The sequence below is a fragment of the Grus americana genome, chromosome 8 (genome assembly GCF_028858705.1).
Source record: "Grus americana isolate bGruAme1 chromosome 8, bGruAme1.mat, whole genome shotgun sequence".
Classification (NCBI taxonomy): Eukaryota; Metazoa; Chordata; class Aves; order Gruiformes; family Gruidae; genus Grus; species Grus americana.
The window spans coordinates 26246962-26270575 of NC_072859.1; the positions used below are offsets into that span (position 1 = coordinate 26246962).

The following is a 23614-nucleotide window of genomic DNA, read 5'->3' on the forward strand; positions in this document are numbered from 1 at the left end:
GTTGAGATGAATCTCAGAGGTCACTTCAGTCGTCACGGATTGTACACTGTGTTGAGAAGGCTAGCTCTGGTCTCCTGGTGCCTTGAAATCCCTAGAGAAGAACAGAAAAGCATGCAAATGTTAGAGCAAGGAACAAAAGGCACCTTTCCCTCACCATTCAAGGTGACCAGCATCTTCTCCAAAAGTTTGCTGGCACCAACAATTAAGTACAAAACCAAGTCTGCTCGCAAGTCTGGGCTCTCCCTGTCCTTGGTGGTCACGTGCAGTCAGACTCCGGCTGGAGCGCTGAGCTCAGTGTGCTCAATGCCTTTTGCCATCCAGAGGGATGATGTCCAAGTGAATGTGGTCATGTGATGGCCCAGAGCCATTTGAGCAGTAGCTGGTCTCACAGTGTTTGTCATCGCCCACAGCTTGTTTGCCTCAGCAACTGTAAAACCAAACCTGTGCAAGGTTCATGCCCAAGCAACATCAGCTCCTGGATGGAGGTTCATGGAAACTGCAACGATGAAGCTGGAAAAAACCCTGTTGACATCTGCCCAGGACTCAAGGCAGGAACACATATATAGCCCTGAGTGACAACAGCAGCTTCTCTGTTGGAGAAGATCGGAGGAGGAGATTATTGGATGTGATAAGAATTGGCTTTGTGTTCGCTGTACTTCGCTGGGAAGCCAAATTGCCAGAAGCCAAATTGCCAGCAGTTTGCTGGTGATGCCTTTGATTTTACAGGCAGGAGAGCATTTCTCTTCCCAGCCTGATTGCAAACAATAGCGGTCTGCTCTCTCCTACTCTCCTGCCTGGCTCCCTAGCTTCTTCCTTCCTCTGCTGTCAAATCACTTTCAAAAGGGTTGCCAGGGGAAAACTGATACCACACAGGTTTCTACCATAAGAGCCAAGAATCACTGTTGTGCTATTAACACTCTGCAGCCACTAAATTGAAAAAAAAAAAACCCCAAACCAACCAAAAAACAAACAACCCATCACCCACTACCCTGAAACATGCCAGTGGGATCAGCCGGGCATTTTCAACATGTTTCCCAGGTCATAAAATTTTCCTATACCTCCAGCTGAGGCAAAGCTCTCTGCTGCTCTATCCGATGCCGTATCTCATTTCTTTGGCTTAGGCTTTTGTTTAGACCTGAATGAAGTGCAGCAGTGAACTTTCAATGAAGTTCTTATTCAGTGAGACATCAGCTGGAGCTGACAGGGACAGGCACACAAAATGATTAAATCCTTCCTCATGTGGGGATGCATGACTGGGGAGGAGTCTCTCTGTAGGGTAAGATTTTTCAGGAGAATTGAGTGTGTGCAAGATAAGAAAGGGCATTTTCTCCATTAGCCAAGCTAACGTTTCTCCAGCAGTGTCCTTTTGTTGTGCCTGGGAACCCTGGCACACTGCTGTGAGCTGGAGCCCTGACTCTGCCTCATTCACCAGCTCTGGACCAGCAGCAAAACATCTTCTGGTTAGACACACTCATACAGAGTTCTCAGCCCAGCTCTTATGGGTGCCAGTCTGAATCTTTGGCACGCAGAGGCTGCAGATACCCCAGTGTAGCTCTTCCCCTCGCTTTGTCCTGCATCCTCCCACTGCGCAGTGCCGGGCAGGGAACCGCACGGCTCCTCGTGGTTAAGTCACATCACATATTTGCTCCACCAGGTTTCTCTTTCCTGACTCCTCAGCACTCGCCCGCTTCCACCCTGCAAGAATTTCCCCTCCTGGGAGAGCCAGGCAGCTATCACAGCTGCTGAGCTCTAGCAGGATGCACAAACAAGCCGGCTGCCTCTGCTCCTAGGCAAGGCAGAGACCAGAGGTCATGCTCTCACTGAGATTTTCCAGAGGAGCTTCAACATGTTGCCCATCACATCTGTCAGCAGTCACCTGTAGTCATTCCAAAGAGACTGTGCTGGTTTCTGGCTGCTTTCAAGGCTGCAGCGGTATCACCCAGCATGGTCCCTGGTAGCTCATTTTTTTCTGCCTGGCAATTTTTGTTCTTCGTTACAGCCCGGTGAGTGTAGGGGGTTAAGCTTGGGTAAAATCCTCACTGACCTCCCCAGGCTGTAACAGGGGAGGAGGGGGACAAGAGGGCTTGTCCAGGCACCACTGGCAATGATAAATCAGGGCAGCCCATCCAAGGACAGCTCACCCCAGCAGGTAAAAGAGAACCAGAGATCCACTCTGGAAGGACAGATGACATGAGAGAATGATCCAGCTGGGCTCAGGGTGGCTACAGTCACCATCGGCTTCCCAGGCATTCATGGCCACTTCCCAGAAGGAGAGGGGACCAGATCTACAGTACAGAAATAGGGATGTGGCACATAAGGACAGAGACCTCTCACCCTGTAGCTTGACTGGAGCAGGCACCAGCTGCTCCTTTGGCCACTCTAGGACAGGCAGACAGCTCCCAGGGAGGGCCAAGGGACTGGTCGGGCAATGGCAGCTACCTGCCTCCTGGCAAGCGAAGAGGGAAGAAAGGAAGTTTGCAAATAAATGGCTGTGGCTAAAGCACTGAGGAGTAGCTTGCCAGAAGCCATCATCCTAGGAGGCCCGTTGGGCTGGGTCTCTGGGAACGCATCAGTATCAGTCTGCACAAAAGGTCAGAGACTAGAGCAGGCAGTGTGACAAAACCCAGGGTCCTGGACCTCTTCAGATACATCTGTGACTGCAAAACATGCATTTTGTCAGCTCAAAGGGCCAGGTCTAACACCAGGGCCGTGACACTGCCCAAAGAGTGAAGCTGTAACAACACGAATCCAAGGGTTTGTGTTGCACACCCTTAGATGGGGAATAAAAACACCTGGGATTGACTGAGGGAGAAAGCCACCAAGCCTGCTGAGATGGCATCAAAGAAAAGCATAGGGAGCCAAATTTGCCTTATTCACATTATGTATATAGAGATATCCCCAGAACCATGGGCCAGAGCTAACTGGAGCGGTCAAAAATAGAGCTGGAGTTGAGATCTCATTTAAACCATGTGAGCAATTCTGGGGCTTGTTACACCCTTTCTATAGCTGCACCATAAGGGTTCTGGCCATGCTATGTCCAAGACAAAACTTCTTTCCCATCCTCGTTGCTTGGAGCACCTACATGGGGTAATGGACCTTTCCCAGCAAAAAGCAATGGAGTCACTGGAGAATCTAAGGGGAACCCTGCCTGGAGTGGGGACCTCTCCCATCAGCCTGGGGACAGAAGACCTCAGAAGACAGCACCATCGCAGAGCTAGGACATGACCTGCACATGCACCACAGAGTAACCAACAGTACATAGAAGACAGCGTGTTTGAACTGGGAACATTTGGAAAGTGGATCACTGTTTACTCTTGTCTTGATCTCCATATAAAACAGCAGGGTTTATACACAGGGGATTCCTGTTGGGAAACCAGATGAAATGGGGATAAGAAAGCCAGCAGAGCAGTGGAGGATGGATAAAGCAAAAACCAAACCAAAGCCACAGGATGCCTTACACCCACCTGATAAGACCCTGCAACAACACAAGTCCATCTTTATTCTGATTGCCACGTACAACAGAAGCATCTTTGCTCTCCTGTCATCTCCTAGTGCGCAGGCTGATGCTGTGGGGAGAAGGGTCCCTCTCCATCGCATCTGCAGTCACAAGAACTCACTGATGTGGCTTGCCTCCCATTGCTGACCTGCCTGAGGACATCTGGCAGCTTTTACCTTCCCCCTTCCACTTCAGCCAAGTTAACTGGTTCAAAAATGACCAACTTACTTTCCAGTCAAATTATCCTGTCCAAAATGACCAACTTCCTTTCCATCAGGAGAGGACAAAGTTCTCTTTGGGCTCTTTGTGTGAAACAGGTTCTGTTCTTACTGGGTAAAGTCTGGGTTTCTTCTCCAAACAATAAGTTAACTTGAAATGCACTACTGCCAAGCACTGCTACACAAAAAATGCTGCATATCTGAGCTACAGTGATGGAAATCCAGAGGCTATAGTGATTCCTTTCAGAGGAATATCCATCCCTCCCTATAATCTCAGGGGAACAGACACTTTCATTCATAGCTCTGAGAGTTTCTAGAGCTCGAGGGGCATACTGACATATTCAGCCAGCATTTTAGGAGCATCATTTAAAGCCATAACAGCTGCACCAGCAACATGCACAGCTAAGCACGCTTCCCTCTTAGTTGTAGCGAGGGGGATCGAGCTGTCATCCTTCCACACCGTTTCACCACAGCAGCACAACCAAAATATTTGACAGACCCCAGATGAGTCTCCTTTCTAGAGGTGTGATGGCACAGCAAAATAACGACAGTGATCAGCAAACAGAAATTGCAGACAGCTATAACGACCCCCCGCACACAGGCAGACTCACAAACACACACACACGCACCCTTTAGCTATCAGGAGAAGCACAAGACTTCTTCCCTGGGCAAAGTGCTGGTAAACTCTCCGGCAGGGCCAGAGAGCGCCTCGGTGTCTGGAAGGGGAGGATGCTTACCTGGGCTGGAGCGTGCAGCCGGGACAGGCGACGGAGAGAGTGGATGCCCCAGGTCTCCTCTTCACCCTTCAGTCAGGGATGACAAAGCCATGGCTAGTCCCAGCAGGGCCGGGGCTGGAACCCCGGCTGTGTGCTAGGAGGAGAAGGATCTCACATGCCTCCTCCCGTCTCTTGGCCGAGCTCGGGAAACTTTGCTCGGGTGCCGGGCGAGCCCCGGGCAGTCCCCGGGAGAGCTCAGCAGGCTCTATGCGAGCTTGGCCGCCTTCTCCCCACTTTCCTCCTTCCTTTGGGAGGATAACGTCCTTCTGCTTAGGCAGAAGGGGGTTCAGACGCAGCATCGCTGCCCCGCCGCATCTTCTCCTGCCTCCTCCTCCTCCAGCCCGCGGTCCCCAGCAAGGCTCAGCCCCGCCGCCTCCCCCGCTGTCCGGCAGGCTCTCACCCTCTCCCCGCGCCTTCTTTTTCTTCTTCCTTTTCTACTTCAAGGCTGCAGCTCCCGCCCCCTTCAGCTGACAGAGGTGCCCGCAGCAGAACGGCCCCTTTTTCCCCCGGGGAGAGGAAAAACCCCGGAGCGCGTCTCCGCCGAGGGGCAGCCCCAGCCCCGCTCCGGCGCCCCCGGGGCGGAGAACAAAGCGGCCGCCGCCGCACGGGGAGAGGAGGGGAAAAACACCGCTAAATGCCAAGGAATAAGATGCAGGCTCTCCGCTTGCTGCAGAGAAGCAGGGATCTCTTAAAGGCAAGAGATTTGAAACGCACGTTACGAATAGAAAGAAATACAACTGGTGTCCGGGTGCCTTTGGATCCTGGAGGGATGCAGGAGTGACTCCTCGCTGGGTGGTCGGCAGCGAGGGATGCTGAGACAGGACCTCCCAGAGGTGGAAACGCTCAGGGTGTGGGACCTGGCAAATAAAAAATAAAAATATATAAATAAAAAAAAGTCCTCAGATGAGAAACTATTGTTTTAATGTGGCAGTCAGATCTCAGGTACACTTAAAGGTACTTGCTATGAAAACATTCCTGATGCTAGACCCTGTTGCAAGCTTAGCCAAGATCTTAGCACCCAATATCAAGCCAATCACTGTCTGTTTGCAGAGTTGGTGACCACAGGAAACAAGGCAAACTGCAAGTTATGCACTGAATGGGGTGTAGGCAATTCTTCCACAGCTTAAGCGGTGCTAACGCTTACATGCCCTGATCTGCTCTCCATGCCCACACTGCTGTAACAGCCTGGATGCTGTCGGCAACAACAGAACAGAAGCTCTTCTCCAGCTTATTGCAGAAGAATCCTATATGAATCGGGCTGGAGCTGATTGAACATGAATCATGCTCCCCTCTTTTTTTAAATGATTGCTTTCATGATCTCTAGAGGGGGAGAAGGAGAAAGGTAACAGAGAGATGGTGAAAAACAAAGGTCAAAGAGAAATTACTGAAGAGGAATGAACACTTACTTCTCTCTATTCTCCAGGCACTACTCCAGCCTAAGTATTCTTAATACAGCAGCATCCTCTATTGCATCACCTTACCGGTCATCCTAGAAATTCAAGCAAAAACAAGCTTTGCAGAAAGGGGTTCAGCCCCTGCTGAAGAAGACAACTCTGTTTTCCCCTTAGCTTGAGTAATGCTAACAGCACACTGCATGACTTGAGCAAGAGGGCAGGAGGGGATCAGAAAAGCAGTGTTTCTAGAAAGAAATAACCAAGAAATCTCATTTCAGACCCTTCCAGGGATGCGGTGTCTTTCTAGGGATTCCCTGGCCCTGTAACATGAGGATCATAATGGCTCAGTGTACTCACCTCTACCAGAAAAGTGATGGGAGAGTGCACAATGGAAGATTTTCTGGAGAAAATCTGCACGTGGCACATCTGAGAGAGTTCCACGTGTGGCAGAACTGGTCTTTAGTGTTTGCTGACTGTTGCTGGGTAGAAACCAGAGTGGCTGAACTCATTCTTGGTGTGGCTCCATAGAGCTCAATGGAAACAGCCCTGTAAGCCATGTTTATTTAGGAACAGTGGCCGTCAGAGGGAAAGAGACCACCAGGGTCATTGATTCAAGTCCCCTGCTATCACATTGTATAACAGCATTCATAAAGCACTCAAGCTCCAAAGGGGGCCAATTAATACTGAATGACCTGTGAGCTGTTCTCTAATTGCACAGGGTGGTGATGAAGAAGGCTGCACCCACTTCAGGTTGGCTGTTGCATGATTCTCCATCACACTTTCTGCTTAATGGTCCATAAACCCAATAAAAAGACTTTACTGGAACATTACATATTTAGAGCTCCACTGAAGCAATAACTCTGTGTTTCACATATGTGGCCCTGACAACCTGGCAGACTGCATTCACGTGATTAAAACTGCTAATTCAAGAACTAAAATTAAAGGCAAGGTTTCCCACTGGTATAAATCAGAGCAGATTCATCACCTTGTAGAGCTTTGACAATTCATGAGCATTCATGATTTGCCAAGGGGGTTTTGCCAGACTGATGGCTCCTAATTTCAAACTTGCCAGGATCTGGGAAGCCCTGCCTTCTTTAGAGGCAAGATCTCAACCCTCAGCTGACTAGAAATTGTATTCCTCTGGGAGAAGCTGTTTGTTCCCAGCTTCTGCTGAATTCAGAAATTAGCTTAAGTCAGAAATTTCTGAATGAGGGGCAAAATTGCCTGCCTGTCTTCTCCCATTGTCAGTTCCTGACTCTGGCTTACATTACTAAAAATCTAGCTCCAGCACTCTTGCACCCACAAAGGCTGGGCTTCAGTGTCACCACCTCCTGGTCTGAAGCAGGTCAGGATGGTGACTACCACATATGAAGCCCTTAGATATCAAGCTGATTTTGTGGGGTTTCTCTCTGCAAGAATAACTGAAAAAAGGTGGGAAGGGTAAGGACGATCCATGCTTTCACAGAGGTTTCAAAGGATTTTGGTTGGGGCTAAGACTGGAGTGAAAGTGCGTGAGCAGCATCCATGCTTACGAGAACAGCAGCATGCCAACAGCCCAATTCCTCAGCACGACAGGACCAAAAAGCAGCAGCCCATGATGCTGCCTGCTCAACCATACCCATCACACAAGGAGCACGTGGGAGACAGAGAACGCCTGGAAGTTTATGGTCCGATAAGATCATTAGACAAAGGTCACTGCAGAAACGTCCCCCTGCAGATTTCCACGAGGTTTCCAGAACTGGCACCACTCTGTGCATTTACATTTTAATTGTCTCTTAAGGGAAGGAAACACCAGACTGAATCTGCTGTTGCTCCGAACCATTTCTAAATGCCACCATGTCTGTCTGAAAGTTTGCACTACAGCAGGATCCGGCTCTGCTCATGCTCTTTGCTGTCTCTGGCAATTCAGAAGAGGGCAAGGCCAGTTTCTGCAGCAATGTTTATCTGTCTATAACATCAAGCACAGAAAGGAGGAGGTAAAAAAGAAATTTGTATTTGTCATTCCTAGAGGCAGCTGTGAAATTACCGTGCAGGAGATTTAAACCCACGAAGGAGACACCTCCTTGTACGGTGTGTAATTAAATTCACAGGACTCTGCCGTGGAGAACAAAGGTATTAATGTGCTCAGAGCCAGAACACAGATGCAACTGGACCTGTCAAACACAACAGAACAGCTGCAGCTTCTGGCTCACAATGTCCCTACGCTTCTCATCACTGGGAACAACCTGAGGGGGAAAGCTTGCTCGAGGTTTGCCACGGTCCTTGTAATCTAAGCCTCTGCTATTGACAGTGGTTGAGGCAGAATAATAGGTACGGTAGATTTTTTTACCTGGTCCTACATGACTGTTCTCATGTCAGGGATGAAGCTTTTGCTATTTCTGAATGTAGACCAAAACTGGCTTTTCTGATCAGAGAGACTTGGCAGCCACACTTCATGCCTAGTCTACCTCAAGACAACTGCAATACCCAAGGTACTCACTGCATCTCAGCTGGGATAGTTCCAACTTTTACTGTTCCTGGGAGCTTTCTCATCATGCGCAGCACTATCTTCATGACCTAAAGTATCTGGACCAGCTGTTCCCAGATTCGTTAGCAGATGCTCCCATCCTCATGCCTGCCCATGCCATACACCAAACCCCTTCAGAACAGGGGTCAATTAACCCCCAATTAATTATTTGAGCTGAAGACTGTATACAGAATACCTGTATTTCCTCATCAGGTTGCATCTCCTCAGGGTGCTGGCAGCTTCTCACCACGTGCCTGTAGAGCACCCAGCCCAGCTGAACCCACTGAGCCCCACCGTTCAAAGAGCTGTGACCTGACATGGACCCAACCTCTCCTGCATGATCCACTCATGCCAAGACTCCTGCACACAGTCTTGAGGAAGCTGAAGTTGGAACAGGACACTGCTGGGAGATAGACTGAGGAAGGTATAAAGAGTTGTCTTCGTGCCACACTGCTCGAGATTTGGGCCTTGGACAGAAAAACATCTCAGCTGGGCAGTCAGCGGGTACCATCAGCCTGACTTCCAGCATCATTAAAGCTTCACCTCTACCCTTGGATCAGATGATATACTTCCATAACACCTTTGTGGGTTTGTGGTTGGGTTTTTTTTTTAATAATCTAGAGATCATTTTTTCCCCCTCACACAAACAAACAAACAAAAAGGCTTCCAGATGTTCAAACAAATTTCTCCTTCCTATGACACCCTCTGAAAATACTAAGCTGAAGAAAGATAGCAGACAGGAAACATCTGTGCAAGTGGCTGTCCTCTTACACAAACAGTACAGTGATTTTTTTTTTTTTTTTTATGAAGCTTTCTCAAACAGGAGGAAATCACCAGGTCAGTTATCAGCAAGGGGCAAATATTTTTAATTACCTTGCAGAGAGGATTATGTCTCCTGTGTTTAATTCTCAAAGGTTCCTACTGGCAAATTAATTAGCAAGCAGCTTCACAAGAAGAGTAGGCCTGAAGTTATGTGGCTTTATTCACTCAGGAGGTAAACACCCAGTTCATTATCCTCTGTCTCATCGTGGTCCTCTCTGTTAGGCAGATCAGACCAAAGGACAGTTGATCTGGAAGAGACAAAAACACACAGAGTGCCCATCAGCAACTCTACCTCATGATTTCAAATGCAGTTCATCAGAGACTTCAGTGTTATATCTTCTTCTTTAAAAGGAGCACTGGTACAGATTTTAATTAAAGGGTTGCTGGCTCCTCATAAATTGAAATCAGTGTGCGCATTACATATCATACTGTACGCACTGTGTGTTGCACATTACATGTTATAATATTTTTTCTTATCTTTCCCTTCTTCTCCAGGAAGAATACAAAATTACATCTGATCTGCATTTGAGCTGCCAAGGTAATTAACAGCCTTGATGGGGTAGGAGTCATGATAGTGAGGTCCTGATCCAGCAGAGCACTTCAATACGTGCCTTTTCTAGGTATTGGCCTATTGACTTCAGTGGGACTACTCACAAGCCTTAAGATAAGGATGTACTTTCTGTGGTCACTACCTTCACCAGATAAAGCAGAGGTAACACCACAAGAACCAATGATGTGCATGGAAACAGAGTCAGGCCCCATTCATGAAACATCACGTGAACAAGGAACTGCCCTTCCAAGAGCATTTATGCTCTTCTGTTGGGATTATGTTTTAGGTAAATTTTAGGATGTTTCTGAGGATGGGACTCAGGTGGCGTCACAAACCAGCAGTGGTGAACTGGGCTTTCGATCATGAAGAAAACCAGAAAGATGGAAGCTGGAAGGAAACAATAACCAAATGTGATGTCCTCTCTAGGCCCAATTCTGGTGGCTGAGCACAAAGCACAAGAAAGAGGACAGCCATCTGTGCCACCTTCTAACACCAGGTAACCTGCCCGGTCAGTTCAGTCTTGGGAACCAAATCCACCAAGTGGTCTGTTGGCCTGCCCACAGCGTCTTCCTGTCCATCCAGCCACTCAAGTATCCCATTGAGCAAGGTACTGCTTGAGCCATGGGCAATATCAGAGGCTGACTGCAGGCTCTCAGGTGCCTCAGGTGCAAATATGTTTATTTCACTCATCCTTATGGGGAAAAGCACCCACGTGGAGATTTAGACCGTTAAAATCTGTTTCCCAGTGGAGGCAGGCTAAGCTAGCTACTATGGGTAACATGATGCATTATAGCTCTCCACTTCTTGATAATTTCACTGTTTTCAATGGTGTCCCCATTCAACCTGTCCCTGGACATGGAGACCAAAACTGCTTTGGAACAGATCTGATGTTGCTTTGTGAGCCAGCAAGAAGAGATTTAATTTGTGCCTGTTATATTCACCTGATGGTTAACTTGTAGCATGCCAGACCACAAGAGATACTAATTACCATCAGCATAAATCTCATTAGTCATTTTGCCTTCCTGGACAATGTAGCTTTGAGGGATGTCAGACTCAACATTATCAACAGATGGTGCTTCTGTCTGAAGAGGAGATATGTCCTTGATCAGTCTGTCACTGTTTAGGTGCTGATGCTCTTGATTCTCACCCAACAGTCTTCATCCAAGAGCTGAGGCTTTAAATGGCAACATACAATCTACAAGGATGAAATACAGGCAGTGCTGGAAAGCAATGTCAGGATGATGTAGTTCATGTCCCTTCAAAATATCTAACAGCTTGGACACAGGTGTGATCTCTTGAAAGTTTTTGTGGCTTGCAACAACTCTTGGGCTCCTCATGGTTCAATCTGCAGTACAACAGTGGAACACTTGACAAGGTGAGTCCTTAACTCTCCAGAGCAGCAAAAAAAATAAGACTTAAGTGAAAATTAAAGATCAGAATTGGAAATACTTATTTGTCCTTATGTGAAGGTCTGGAAACCTTTTCAATAACTATCTTATCTCCTCAACTGCAGGGTGCATAAAAACCCAGACTGTTTGGATCCTTCTGTGTTCTAGCCAGATCCCACATAACTTCATGGAAGTTGTTGCAGTGACTTCAGTGAGCTGTGAACAAGGTGTGTAGGATGCTGCCTTGTGAATATTTACCCTCTGGTAGAGAGAGCAGATGTCCACAGCCTCCATATGGGATATCAAGTTATAACATGGCAAAGCACAGATCATTAATCACATCCTTAAATGAAGCGATTATAAGGTCATCACGTCAAATATCGCCTAGCATCATTGTGCCTGCACAAGTCTTATTTTACACAGAGCCTGGGGAAGCATCTGTTTGAAACACTTGACTCCAACTCATTAGCTCTGCTGCAAAGCCTCTCTCCTAATACACTTAATCTTTCTGCCTCTCAGTTCCTACCTACAACACCCTCCCAGCGTCATCACCAAACACAGCGAACAGGTTCTCCTCTCCCTCAAAGTACCTGCTGTCAGGATGAATTCAGGTCTCAGACACCACAGACCAGAAGTGCTCTGTTTGTCTATAGCAGACACAGACACACACACACCCCACACCAGGCCCCATAACTACCCACTGGTCCGTAGGGACCAACTGCTTCTCACAGGTTTGAGATTGGCTGCATGTGGTAGACATCTTCTTGCCTTCAAGAGCAGGATCCAGAGGAGGAAAAAAAATCCCATGATAATTATGTGCCATGAAAACTGTGGCAGCTCATACATGATTAATTCAGCAGGCTTTGGAATAAGATCCTCAGCAGAAAGCAGTAGTGTGGCCATATAACCCTTGCAGAGTTTTATTTATAGTAGCTGAAGAGAGAGGTGAAGAACCCCAAGTCAAACAACTTTCGTCTCCTGCAAAGAACAGTCACCAGTATTTGCCCACATGCAGACAGTGCAGGTACAGGAAAAGCTGCCTTGACCATCGGTGAGACCCTGCTAACTCCTCGGCCCAGCAGACTGATTAAGACCAGGTAAGAATTAAGCACTGGGCTCCCAGCTATCATCACTGCAAGGATAACATGAAATTCTGATTAAATCTCACATCCTCTTTAGCAAGACTTGTGGAGCTGAGAAATCATAAAGTGTCATTAGAAGCAGACGTTGGTTTACAGGGGCATTTTTCTGGTACCACGGATGTGGTCAGATCTGTACATCCCTTCCCTCATCACCTTTCAATATGCTTTTTGTAAGACTCACATCTCACCCCTTCCACAGAGATCAGGGACCAAAAGTGCCAGGTGCTACATAAACACATGGATGTAAGTGATTTCTCTCTCAAAGAGGACAGGGGAATGGTAATACACACATTTGGCAGAGTGGGAAACTGAGGCACAGAGACTATATCAAGGTGATGCCCATCCCAAGACCATGGTCCAGACCTGCCTCCCCCAGTCTGGGAGGCAATGGGGAAAGGGTCTCCAGGGTTTGTGCGTCACCCAGAGACACAGCACAACTGCAAAGATGCTGTGAACATCCCACCCCGCTGCCCAGGGGACCGGCAGCCACCAGCTGAGCACTCAGTCTCTCTAAGATCTGCAGAAGACAAGGGCTTCACTGTATTTCTCACTAAATCATTTGTAAAAAGAGAGTAAGGACACTTAACCTACCTGCGTGAGGAGTCACTGTTTGCCTATTCCTTAGGCAGTGGAAGCGGCGCCTAGAGTTATTTACTGCTATTTTAAGCAAATAGGAAAAAAATAGCCCGTGTATCCAACATCCTGAAGAGCAAACTGTGCAATAAACAAAGCAGCAGCTCAGGCTGAGGGTAGGAAACAGAAGCCAGGAGAGAAAGCCTGGCCGGCGCTGATTTGACAGGAGGACGTGGTTACTGCTACAGCAAACTGCTGGGGAAAGAGCTGCAGGACCTAATGAGGCCAGGGCTGATTTGCAACCATTTTCTCATGCCCAGCAAGTGAAAGAGTGCCCCCAAAATACTGCAATGTGTTTGGATATAGGATGAATTCACCAGCTGTTTTCTGAAAAGCATGGGATGCTGCAAACATGATTAAAGAAGAGAAAGAAAAATAAATAAACCCAACAGCTGGAAAGACCTTGGATGAATGCTTCTGCAACTGTTTAAAAGGAGTAAAATGGTCTCCTCTGAAAACAAGGTTCCCCCTCATCTTTCAGATGTGCTCTTTAATTGATCATTAATTTCTCTAAAAAAGGACAGGCAGTTACCAGGGGGTATGGAGGCGTTCCCCTGGCTTTCTGGTCAGACAAGGATTGAGCTTTCCCTACCTCCTCAGAGAAAGGGATGGGGATCAGAGCTTCTGCTTAGCATTCATTTGCAATTCTGACCTGCTGCTAATTAAACTCCCCAGCCACGCAGTCCCTGCCCAGCCAGTGCAGAGTCCACCATCTCCACCGAAGATACCCACTTAATGACCGTCACTGGATTCCCTGCAGATTTGGTTTTCTCAGCTCTTTTCAGGATCCGGGAAAGATGTTCACAAGTGATGAGCCCATGGTGTAACCTCTCACCAGCCATCAGCTCAGCTGCAGCCGCTGCCTACACACTCCCAGCCCCTTCCAATTACGAGCTGAACTGCGTTAGCAGCACCGCACAGTAATTTCACTGTGCGATCAGAGTGGGCTGGGAGCATACACAGAGCCAGCTCTAGAGATTCCGCTAACAAGGGGCACCTCATTAAGTACCTTGGGGACAGCTTTCAGCTAATGTGTTTTCCTTTGCACTCAAGATGGAGCATTCACACTGACTGCTGAAAGGAGCCCGCTCACAACCACTAACTTATTAAGTGCAGTAACTCAATGGCTTTCCATATCTGATGGTCTCTAAATAATTAAGCATGTCCCTTATCGCTCCTTGCTGCTCCCTTAGCAAGTTTTCTAGCCATCACCTTGCTGTCATCTTTCCTCCAATGAAATTATTGGGGGTACTTCTTGTAAGTACCTGCCTGCCAGGAAAGCTGATGCTGCTTTGCCAGGGAAGGAGCTCATCGGCCAGTCTCCAGCATCTTCTCCAGGGCCTCCATCCTCCTCACAAGCTCCACCTTACCAAGGGCATCACATCTTCCCTGTCTCCAGGCTTTTAACACCCACGAGGAAGCTGATCTCTTATCTATGCCACACACTGCTCGCGGCATCCCCAGGAGCAGGATGTTCACAGGCTCAGCTGGGTGTGTGTCAAATTTAACCCCATTTTGCAAAGATTGGAGGCAAACACTCCCCCCATCCCTAGCTCACCTGGGAGAAATCTTCTGTTGGCTCCTCTGACTGTTCGAAGGGGCACAATTTGATGCTGGGCGGATTGAAAGTGCACTTATACTTTCCTGGGAGATTTTCTGCTCGCTGCTGGGGCCTGTACAACACCTACTCATCTCAGTGGGAAATGGTATATGCTTCACAGAAAGAGCAAGAAGCTGAAGTACTCAGTGTGTGCGTTTCTCTTACAGTTCTGTGTGCAACTGCAGCTTATTCCTGATTCAATAACATGGTGATCCCAGCTTCTGGAGAGATGGATTAAATCAATGATTAATTTAAAGTAATTTATACCTTTTAACCATTCAAGCATATTTCCCAGGACTGAGACCCGCAAGCTGCGCTGGATCAATGCCTGGAAATCCATGAGTATTATTTCAGGTGTAACTATTTATCCCCCGTAGCACAGCAACATCCTTGCTGGTAAGGAAACAGTTCACCCCTTGGCTCAGTGAGCGTGCTATTTTCTGGCATTTTAGGTCCAGTTTACTCGTTTGCTCCCTCCAGGGATCATCCAGCAGGTCTGGGGATGCACAAGTGCAGTGCACAGAGAGATGCCTTTCTCATCTGACTTACCCCTGTGGTTGCTCCGTAGCTGGTCCCACACAGCCTTAGCCCACTCTCGACAGGGAGCCAAGGACCAGTGCCCCCAGGGTCCACACCTCCCCGCAGGCAAACACGTGAGAGGCTTGTGGAACAGCCTAGAGGACAACAGGCAGTTTGCAAACTCAAGCCTTCCTGGTGTTTGTCATGCAACAGAGTTTTGGTTGGTTTTTTTCCTGACCGGGAGATTTTGCGGAGCTCCTGGTGATTACCATACCACTCACGACACAGGACCGGGATTCCTGCACCAGACAGGCGCTGAGAAAATGAGATGTGCCCTTCTCTTCCTACCTCTGCCCTGACTCCCACATGGCACCTTCGGTATAACACAGTGTCTCTGCACCTTGCTCAGCCCTTCTGCAAAGCATGGTTAATTATATTTTGAGCATCTCAGTCTCCCTGGCTTATCTGTCCAGCCATAAAGTCTCCTGCTCTGCACCTTGCCTCAAGTCTTCAGCCATCTGAATGACCAGAGAAATAGAAACAGCAGCAGAGGGACTGAGTTGACAACGACCCAGTTTTATAGACGACAAAGTTGACCTTAATACTCTTGAATGGCAGAAATGTCCATGTGGGGAGGGAGTAGCAGAAGACTTGACTGCAAGAGAAATAAAAATAAAAAAATTTAATGCAATAAAATTTCCCCAGATAGTGCTTGACTGGCTAGTTATATCACAAGTGGCATGTTTGTTAGAAAGCATTAATAAAACCTGCAGTATAATCCTGGAGGTTGCATAGGAAACATTACACAAGAATTTATGTGTTTGCTGCAAAGTTTTATGCTCTCAGTACTGAGGCTCAGTTCCAGAAGACAGTCTCTGGGGTGGGCTGGAAGCCCTCCCTGCTCTCCAAAACAGGCAGGATGAGAAAACTGGGGAGAGAGAAGCATCTTTTGGGGTGGCAGGAATGTCTGTGGGACTTGCATTATGCCAGTAAGGTATCAGAGCATCTGAATCTGCTGGTCCCTCCAAGGCAGAGGGAATCACCCCACACATTGCTGCAGAGACTCCACGGCCATCGATTCAGGTTTGGATCTGGACTTCTCATTTGCCAGCGCAGAAGCCAAACCGACATTTGATTTTAGCCCTCCCAACCGTACCCTCAGTCCTTGTGAGGGCAGGAGGCAGGACAGAGGAAGGGCAAGAGCAGCACACAGCACAGATAGGAGATGAACAGATAGAGAAACAAGAGCAAAGCAGGGAGACACACACATGAACAGCACCATGTAAGCCTCACTTCTGAAGGAAACCTGCCCAGAAAATAATGACGGTCTATTCAGACCCTAGCCAGCTGGACCCGGCAATAGGCACGTGCATCTGCCCAGGCATTTCAGAGCGCTGTTTCTGCAGCAATGCAACTGCACCTCTGTGGCAATGAACAGCCAGGGTCAGATCTACTGCGCTGGGAATGAGCAGTGGGAGAGGTGATGGTGCGAGCCTCCTCCTCACTGCGCAGTGAGCAGTGGTCACACCGCGGCTGCATCCAGCCCTGCGAGGCGTCCAGCTCTGCAGACGGGTGGAGGGAAGGGAAGGAAGTCAACGTAAAGGATGGAGAAAAACAGCAGCCTCTTACGGAGTCAGCCAAGAATTAAATACCCTGGTTCCTCAGAGAAAGTGCCAGCAACCATCTCTTCTGCTTGTTATCATTCCTTCTCCGTTTGCTTTTAATTTGCTCACCATATAATTTGTTAAACAAGCTGCCCAGTAGGTATCATCTCAGAGCTGACTAAAAGCAGGTGCCGCTTTTAGCCTGGAGCAGAGAGAAACATATCAACATCAAGACTGGGGATACAGCCAGGAAAGCTGCTGATTTCACTGAGGAAATACTAAACATAAATTGTGTCCTGCTTCCGTCTTGTAACACTTTGAGCACCTTGCAACAGCAGCATTAAAAAAATCACAAAGCAATCAGGATATTACACAGACCAAAGAAGAACCACCACAGGAATCATGCAGAGATATAGATCATACAGGAGATCCACTTAGGAACCCAGAAGGACCAACCCACATCAGAAAGTCCCAGGTTTTTGAGGCAGGGAGCTGTCTCTCTGCTCTATGTTTGCAATGCAGCACCAGATACCACTGTTCCTTGAGTGGAGATGTGAGTAGCAGAACTAGGCAGAGCTGGTCAGAAGTCTTCCAAACCCCTGTTTCACCAAGAAAACCATACAAGGTTTCACCCAAAACATCTGAGTTTGCATGAATCTAATCTGATTTTCTTGCAGTTTGGATGCTTGCTTTCCTCCTAGACCGACCAAGGAACAGCAGCAGGTCCCATAGCCTGTTGATATATGGATTAAGCAGCTCTGAGCTCCCAGCTTTGCAGCAGAGACATTGGAGCCTTGAGATGGCTACAGAGATCCCACAGAGCGTGGAGACCATGGCAATGTGCCACCAATCTCCAAAGCCTCCTACAGCTATTAAAGGAAACTGGAGTCAGTGCAAAACCCACCAACATCCCCGAGCAGCTACAAGGCCTGAGAGCATCTAGCTCACACAAAAACAGAAGTCTAAACCAAAGTCTTCCATTCTGCAGAAAAATTGGATTTTTCAGCCCGCTGACACTCAAGGACAGCTACAATCCCCAAACATAAATACTAAAAGCTATTTAGCTGCTTCAATGTTTTGAGGCAGGAGGAAAGTGGCAGGACTTAGACCAGAACAGCCTTCAGTTCATTTGGAAAAGGAATCCACAATAAGGTATCGACTTCTGACACCTGCTAAAGCCTTATTTGCCCTGCCGAGTGCCTGTGGACACCCAGCAAACGCTATGGGTTAGACACCCAGTGCCTGAGGGCAATTCCTTCAGGAGTGGAGGACACAGATTGACTTCAGGCCAGTTTGCAAAATGACCCCAAACTCCCAATTTCCCCTGTCATCTTTTGCTTTCTATAAAGTTCCCTTGGGTAGGCAGCACCACTGCGAGGCAAGCTGTATTTTAGACCCTTCTCAAAACATTCTCTCTAGCTATTTTTGATGCTTTTTAGAGTGGAGCACCACAGCTCCAGCACTGCAGACTCTGACCCCCCACCGGGTTAATGTCCCCAGTCCCAATGCATGAGGCACTTACACAGGTCTTCTAGGTCCAGCCAAGGACAAGTACTGATTCTAGTACGTCAGAAGCAATTTCTGTCCATCAACACACTGTTCAGCTCACCCACAGAAAATAAAGGAGTAAAGGCAACATGTGGTCCATCTGCAAGCCCTTTACCCAAAGCAGGCTCCTGTAATGTTCCCGTAGGCCAGGTACTGCCAGGTGCATTGCCCAGAGCCTGACACCCTGCGGATGTGTGAGAAACGCTGTTTGTCTACACCTTCTTCCCTTATTTTCAGTGAAACAAGACAATTTTGTGGCCAGAAGTTTCCATCAGCTCCAGCCAGAGCAACCCCCTTGATTGTAGGTGAGGTGGGTGGGTGTTGTGCACAGACAGTTCTGGCATTAAACAAGACCATTCACCCCAAACAGCATCCCACCCCATCCCGCCAGACCCAAGCGCTCTTATCTTAGAGGCTCATCACCCTTTTGTCCTAGCATGGTTTCTTCCCCACCTACAGCCTCCTTTAACCCAGCACAGGTCTCCTTCCTCCGCTTCACATGTAGTCATCACCATCCTGGGCTTCTGGGCTGCAAGAGCTGAGCAAGGCTGCCTGGGGAAAGATGCCATGAGGGTGAGGAAGACTTTGTGACTGTTTTTGGTGAAGATCTGGCATTAGAAAGCAGAAGATGACAGAAATGGATATTCATCACCTGCTGTGCTGGACCGTTTGGTTACTGATTCAGAAGGCAGGAACTCTTCCCAAGATTGCAGCTGACATCTCACCCAGAAAGCTCTGGCTTTGCAAGCAATTATTTCAGGATGAAGACGAGCTGCTGTAAGTCTTGTGAGAGCAGTGTGACCCAGTGTTTTTCGCCCACTCTCCTCCTGTTTTCATCCATCAGAGGAAGCAAATATCAGCTCTCTGAGGCCAGACAGCTTCCACTCAGGTTTCACCACCAACTAATTATTACAAAGGGGTAGGAAATAGAAACCAGCCTGGGATCATACCAGACGTAAGCTAGGAAAATTCTCAAGTTCATCTTCTGTGGTTAAGCCGCCTATTACAAGCTGAACAAGAAAGATGATTAAAGATAGTTGTTATTGCAGTTTAGAGCCAACAGAGACAGCTTGTACTGGGAAGCACAACACATCGTGCCTCAGAAAGCCCACTGTAAGCATTAGATTACATTTGCTCAGAAAAGTATCAGGCTGAAAGGCGGAAGGACTGAAATCTTTGGGCCACTGAACAGCAGCAAAACAAAGAGAAAGCTGAATGTCACTCAAAATGGGGAAGATTAGGCAGAGAGATAGGGAGTGTGGCTGCACTAAGATAGTCTTTTGGACACTGCTAAAACAGCGCTGCTGTAGGAGGTGAAGCGAGGGCCTGCAGCAGCGTAGGATAACACGTAGGATAATAAAAATATCTTGCTACCTGCTTCCTTGCTTCTGATGAGCAGTCAGCATCTGCGTCCCACATTCAGGTCTTGCTAGCCCGCTGGGGTCCCACTGTGGGCAGTGCCACTGCATCAGCTCTTCGGGACAGGATCGAGCCCATACAAAAGATGCTGACAGGAAACTCTGATGTGCCACAGAGGAAATCCTTCTGGCCGTTTTTTACAAAAGGGGTTTAAAACAACATGTTGAGATGAAGTGCCTCGTGTTGGATCACACCACAAGGTTTTGGTAGCATTGAGGACTAAACCTGCTCTTTTTCCAACTGCTCTCCCTCACCCATATCATGCTGATAGAGCCTTTGTCCTCATTGTCTCTCTCTGTAGTAAAATGTATTCCACTGAGCACAGATCTATCTGAATCTGCAGCTTGTAAAGACACATAGCAGTTATTGCATCTAATAATGTATAAAAATATATGTACTGACCCTATTAATGTACCAAGATCACCTTGGGGCAGCAGGACAGTATTTTCAAAGCCCTCTCCTATCTCCAAAACTATGATTTCCACTCTTCTTCCTTAAGGCACCAGCTGGGATGCAGCGGGGCAAGTTTTATTAATCTAGTGAGACAAAGATACAACACCGATACCAAGGCTAGGCGCTGAAGACAGCAGGCAAACAGGAGCATTGCTGACCCGCACACAACATACATATCTTCCTTCCTGCACCAGCTTTTGCTAATTTTACAAATTGTATTTTACTAAACAGAGATTTTATTTCTGGTTTTATTAGAAATGGCCCCTTGACTTGTTCCAACCCTTTTGCATTAAGTTTCATGACACTCAGAGCAGAAGGGGGATGTGGTTCTGTAATAGCTTATAATCCTCCCTGCCAATTTGGGAGGGAGGTTGTGTTCATACAAGTTTTTAAGAAAGCAGGCTGCTAAGCAGAGAGGGAGAAATGCTCTTGCTGAAGGAAAGGCAACACTCGGCTTCTGTCAAGTGAATCTAGACAGAAAATGAGAAGGTCTAGGCCAGGGCAGACTGAAGCTGCTCTGCAAATGCTCTGTGCTAAGACAGCCAAAGCAATTGCATGAATACAAGACACAAGTTTGCACAGGTAACCCTGCATTTCCTACAGTTTCGGTCCCACAATAGCTTGCTTTGGTAATAAGCCATACAGCAGAAGAGACAATGTTTTCTGCAGCCCCCATAAGAAGGGGACATCCAGAACTCTGCATTATTGCAGGAGTCCTTAACAACCCATAAATAGAGCACTTGTGTTAAGAGACAGCCCATTCCTCCCACTTACGCCGCCAGCAGCTGCCCTCTCCTAGCCACAGCAAGGGCACTGCGGAATAAAGGACCTTGCCCTTTCAGAGCCGGTGCCTTATTTTAGCTGTTAGCAGTGAAGCCCTGGTGACTGGGAAGGAGGAAAAGAGAGCAAAACAGTGCAAAACAGCAGTGAGAGCTTTATGAAGGCACCAGAAAGCCAGGAAACCTACGGCAATGCTGCCCAGAAATTGGACCTCGGGTTTGAGCTGAGCAGCAGGGGCTGGAAGGAGGAGAGACAGCAAGCTCAATAAACAGTCCAGCTCATCCCTGAAGCCAGAGGTGTTCTTCACAGTCCAAGACTCCTCCTGGACCGTACAGAGCACATCTTTAGTACTGACTTTGCTTTGTTACAATCAGAGTGAAAAAGCGACAGTCCTGTAGTGTTAGGCTACGTGAAGACACAGGCTAAGGTCCTGAAGACTGGATGTCCCACATAAAAGGAGGAGGCAGAGGAAAATTATTTATCCCGTTTCCTTTCTTGAAACTGGAGGTAAACTGAGGCACAAAGCAATTCTCAGGACAGGCGCCTGTGCGCATGGCTCAAGTCAGGGATGCTAGAGAAAGCAAAAGTGTGGTTTGTGCACCAAAATCTCTAGGGAATCAATTTAAAGAAGAGGAATATTGCTTTCAGTGACTGCATTTTTAAGATACATTGGGTATTTTATTATATTTCGGGAATCACAGCACATACGTTCTTGCGCTGTACAGACTTGGCCCCTGTCAGGCCTCCAGCTTCTGTCCAGAAATAAAACAATGGGGAAAATCTGTATTCCTCTCTAGAAACGTTCACACAATAGCAACACAACTTTAATTAATATAATTATCACTCATAATATATTTCTGTTCTTACAGCTGTGACAACACAGGTGCCTCAAACTATACTGCTGCCTCTCCAGTGTGAGCTGGGACATTTTGTCCTCTTTCACACATTAAGCCACTGCCACAAGGAAAGTTCCTCCTAATGGATTGTCCATGAGAAACCCAGGATTATGGATGATTAGGTATTTCGCAAGAGCCTATGGATCCCCATCGCAGCCTAGTTAGAGCCAGTGAATCCAGTCCTGACCATGCTGCTGAGAAGCCCCAGGCTGGTCCCAGCTCCCTGAAGCAGACAGGCAGATGTCCCTGGAGAAGGAAGCAAGAAACCCTGAGCTGGGCTTCCAGCTGGGAAGACTCAAGTGTGCTATCAGGCCGATTCACTACTTGCTAGACAGATCAGCAGGAAGAGACGTCCATCAAGCGTAGAGGAGAGAGATTGATTCTACGAGCAAGTTAGATATAGAGGGACAAGGTGGCATTAAACTTATTTTCCAAATGCTTTGCCAAGGTCCGTGGTTTGTTCTGTCTGCAGCTGAACTAGATACCTAATGCACCTTGAGGTAAGCAGGTTTTTCTGGAGGTCAGGGCTTTAAATACATTTGTTTGGGAGAAGGAGACAAAAAGCAGCAGGGAACAGAATGGGTAAGAGGTGATGGGCAAGAGGAGAGAGAGAGGCATCCCCCAGACCTTCCCTTCTCATCCCTTCGTTAACCAGTGGGCTCACAACTCTGCCCTTTGTGCTGTAAGATGTGGCTTTGGGACTGGTGGTAGCTCTAGAATAAATTCTAGGAAGGGACCAAGGATGCAGATGAAAGACAACATGGATATGCGCCCGATGGGCAAAAATCAAAAAGACCTATTATCCCTGTAAAGTACACAGACACACAGCAGCAATCATTAACTGCAGTCAAGTGTATTATCTCCTCATGTGCTCTTCTCCTGCGGACCCGACAATTCATCTCATTCTACACCTTAAAAGATCCAATAGCTGGGAGACGTAACAAGTGAGATCTCGCACCACAAGACATCATTAGTCTGACTACATCTACTCAAGGCTGTTTGTTTTTCTCCAATACAAGGCAGAAACATTCAAAACCTTGATGTACAGTCATGAGAACAAATGAACCAAGAGACCCTAGCAAATATGACAGTTACCCTCTTCTGTGCGCTTCTTTGCTAATTCGTGACCGCTGATGTTACGTGACAATTCTCCCCCTCGTTAGCAATTACTTATTAGCCGTGTAACTCCAATCCACGCACAGCCCCTGCGCTGATGCCCTGGCTGTTTCCTTTCCCAAGGGGGCAAATACACCTCTGACAGCCCCGCTATCCCCCAGACCAGACTTTTTTCATCATCCTCCCACTCTTTTTTTCTTGTTGTTGTTTTAAGAAAGAAAATGAAAAGAAGAGGAGATGGTTTTTACCAAGAGATAGCGGCAGCAGCTCTGAAGCTCTTATGAACTACAAAAAGTCAAAGAGGATAAGCCTGCTGAGTGGAAAGAGGGAGATATCACTTGCTGTCATCAGAGGACCTCCTGGGAAGAGCTGAACCCTGAGTGTCCCAAAAATTAAGAGTGTAAATTGATATGTGCTCCTTCGCTTCACAGAATCTGTGCGTCATATGAGGCAGGGGTAGCCGTTACCACGGCAACTAATCTAATCTTTATTTTAATTTTTGCTGTAGTCAGATCACAACAGATAGGAAATAGCCATGCTCAGAATTAGAGCAATTGTATGTGCGAACACATGCACAGAAAACATACGTAATTGCATACGTAGCTGTAACTAAATGTAAAAAAAAAGTTATTATACAGGGAATACACTTTTTAAGGAAATAGAACCAAATTGTGCTTGATCTCAGAGACAGCTCTATGCACAGCCATCATGTTGGGTGTAACTGAGCCTATCATTGTCCTAGGGGAAAGGACAG

General features: G+C 47.5%; 1 protein-coding gene across 5 annotated transcripts in view; it reads right to left on the bottom strand.

The window, feature by feature from the left end:
• Positions 1 to 9362: 9362 nt before the first annotated feature.
• The window catches only part of MKNK1 (MAPK interacting serine/threonine kinase 1), a 51091-nt gene continuing 36839 nt past the window's right edge, over positions 9363 to 23614 (bottom strand). For all 5 annotated transcript variants that reach the window (XM_054833509.1, XM_054833516.1, XM_054833512.1 and 2 more), the window contains one exon: positions 9363 to 9460. In XM_054833509.1, coding sequence (XP_054689484.1) covers positions 9378 to 9460 — 83 coding nt within the window. In that variant the 3' untranslated portion in view covers positions 9363 to 9377. The remainder of the gene's footprint in view (positions 9461 to 23614) is intronic.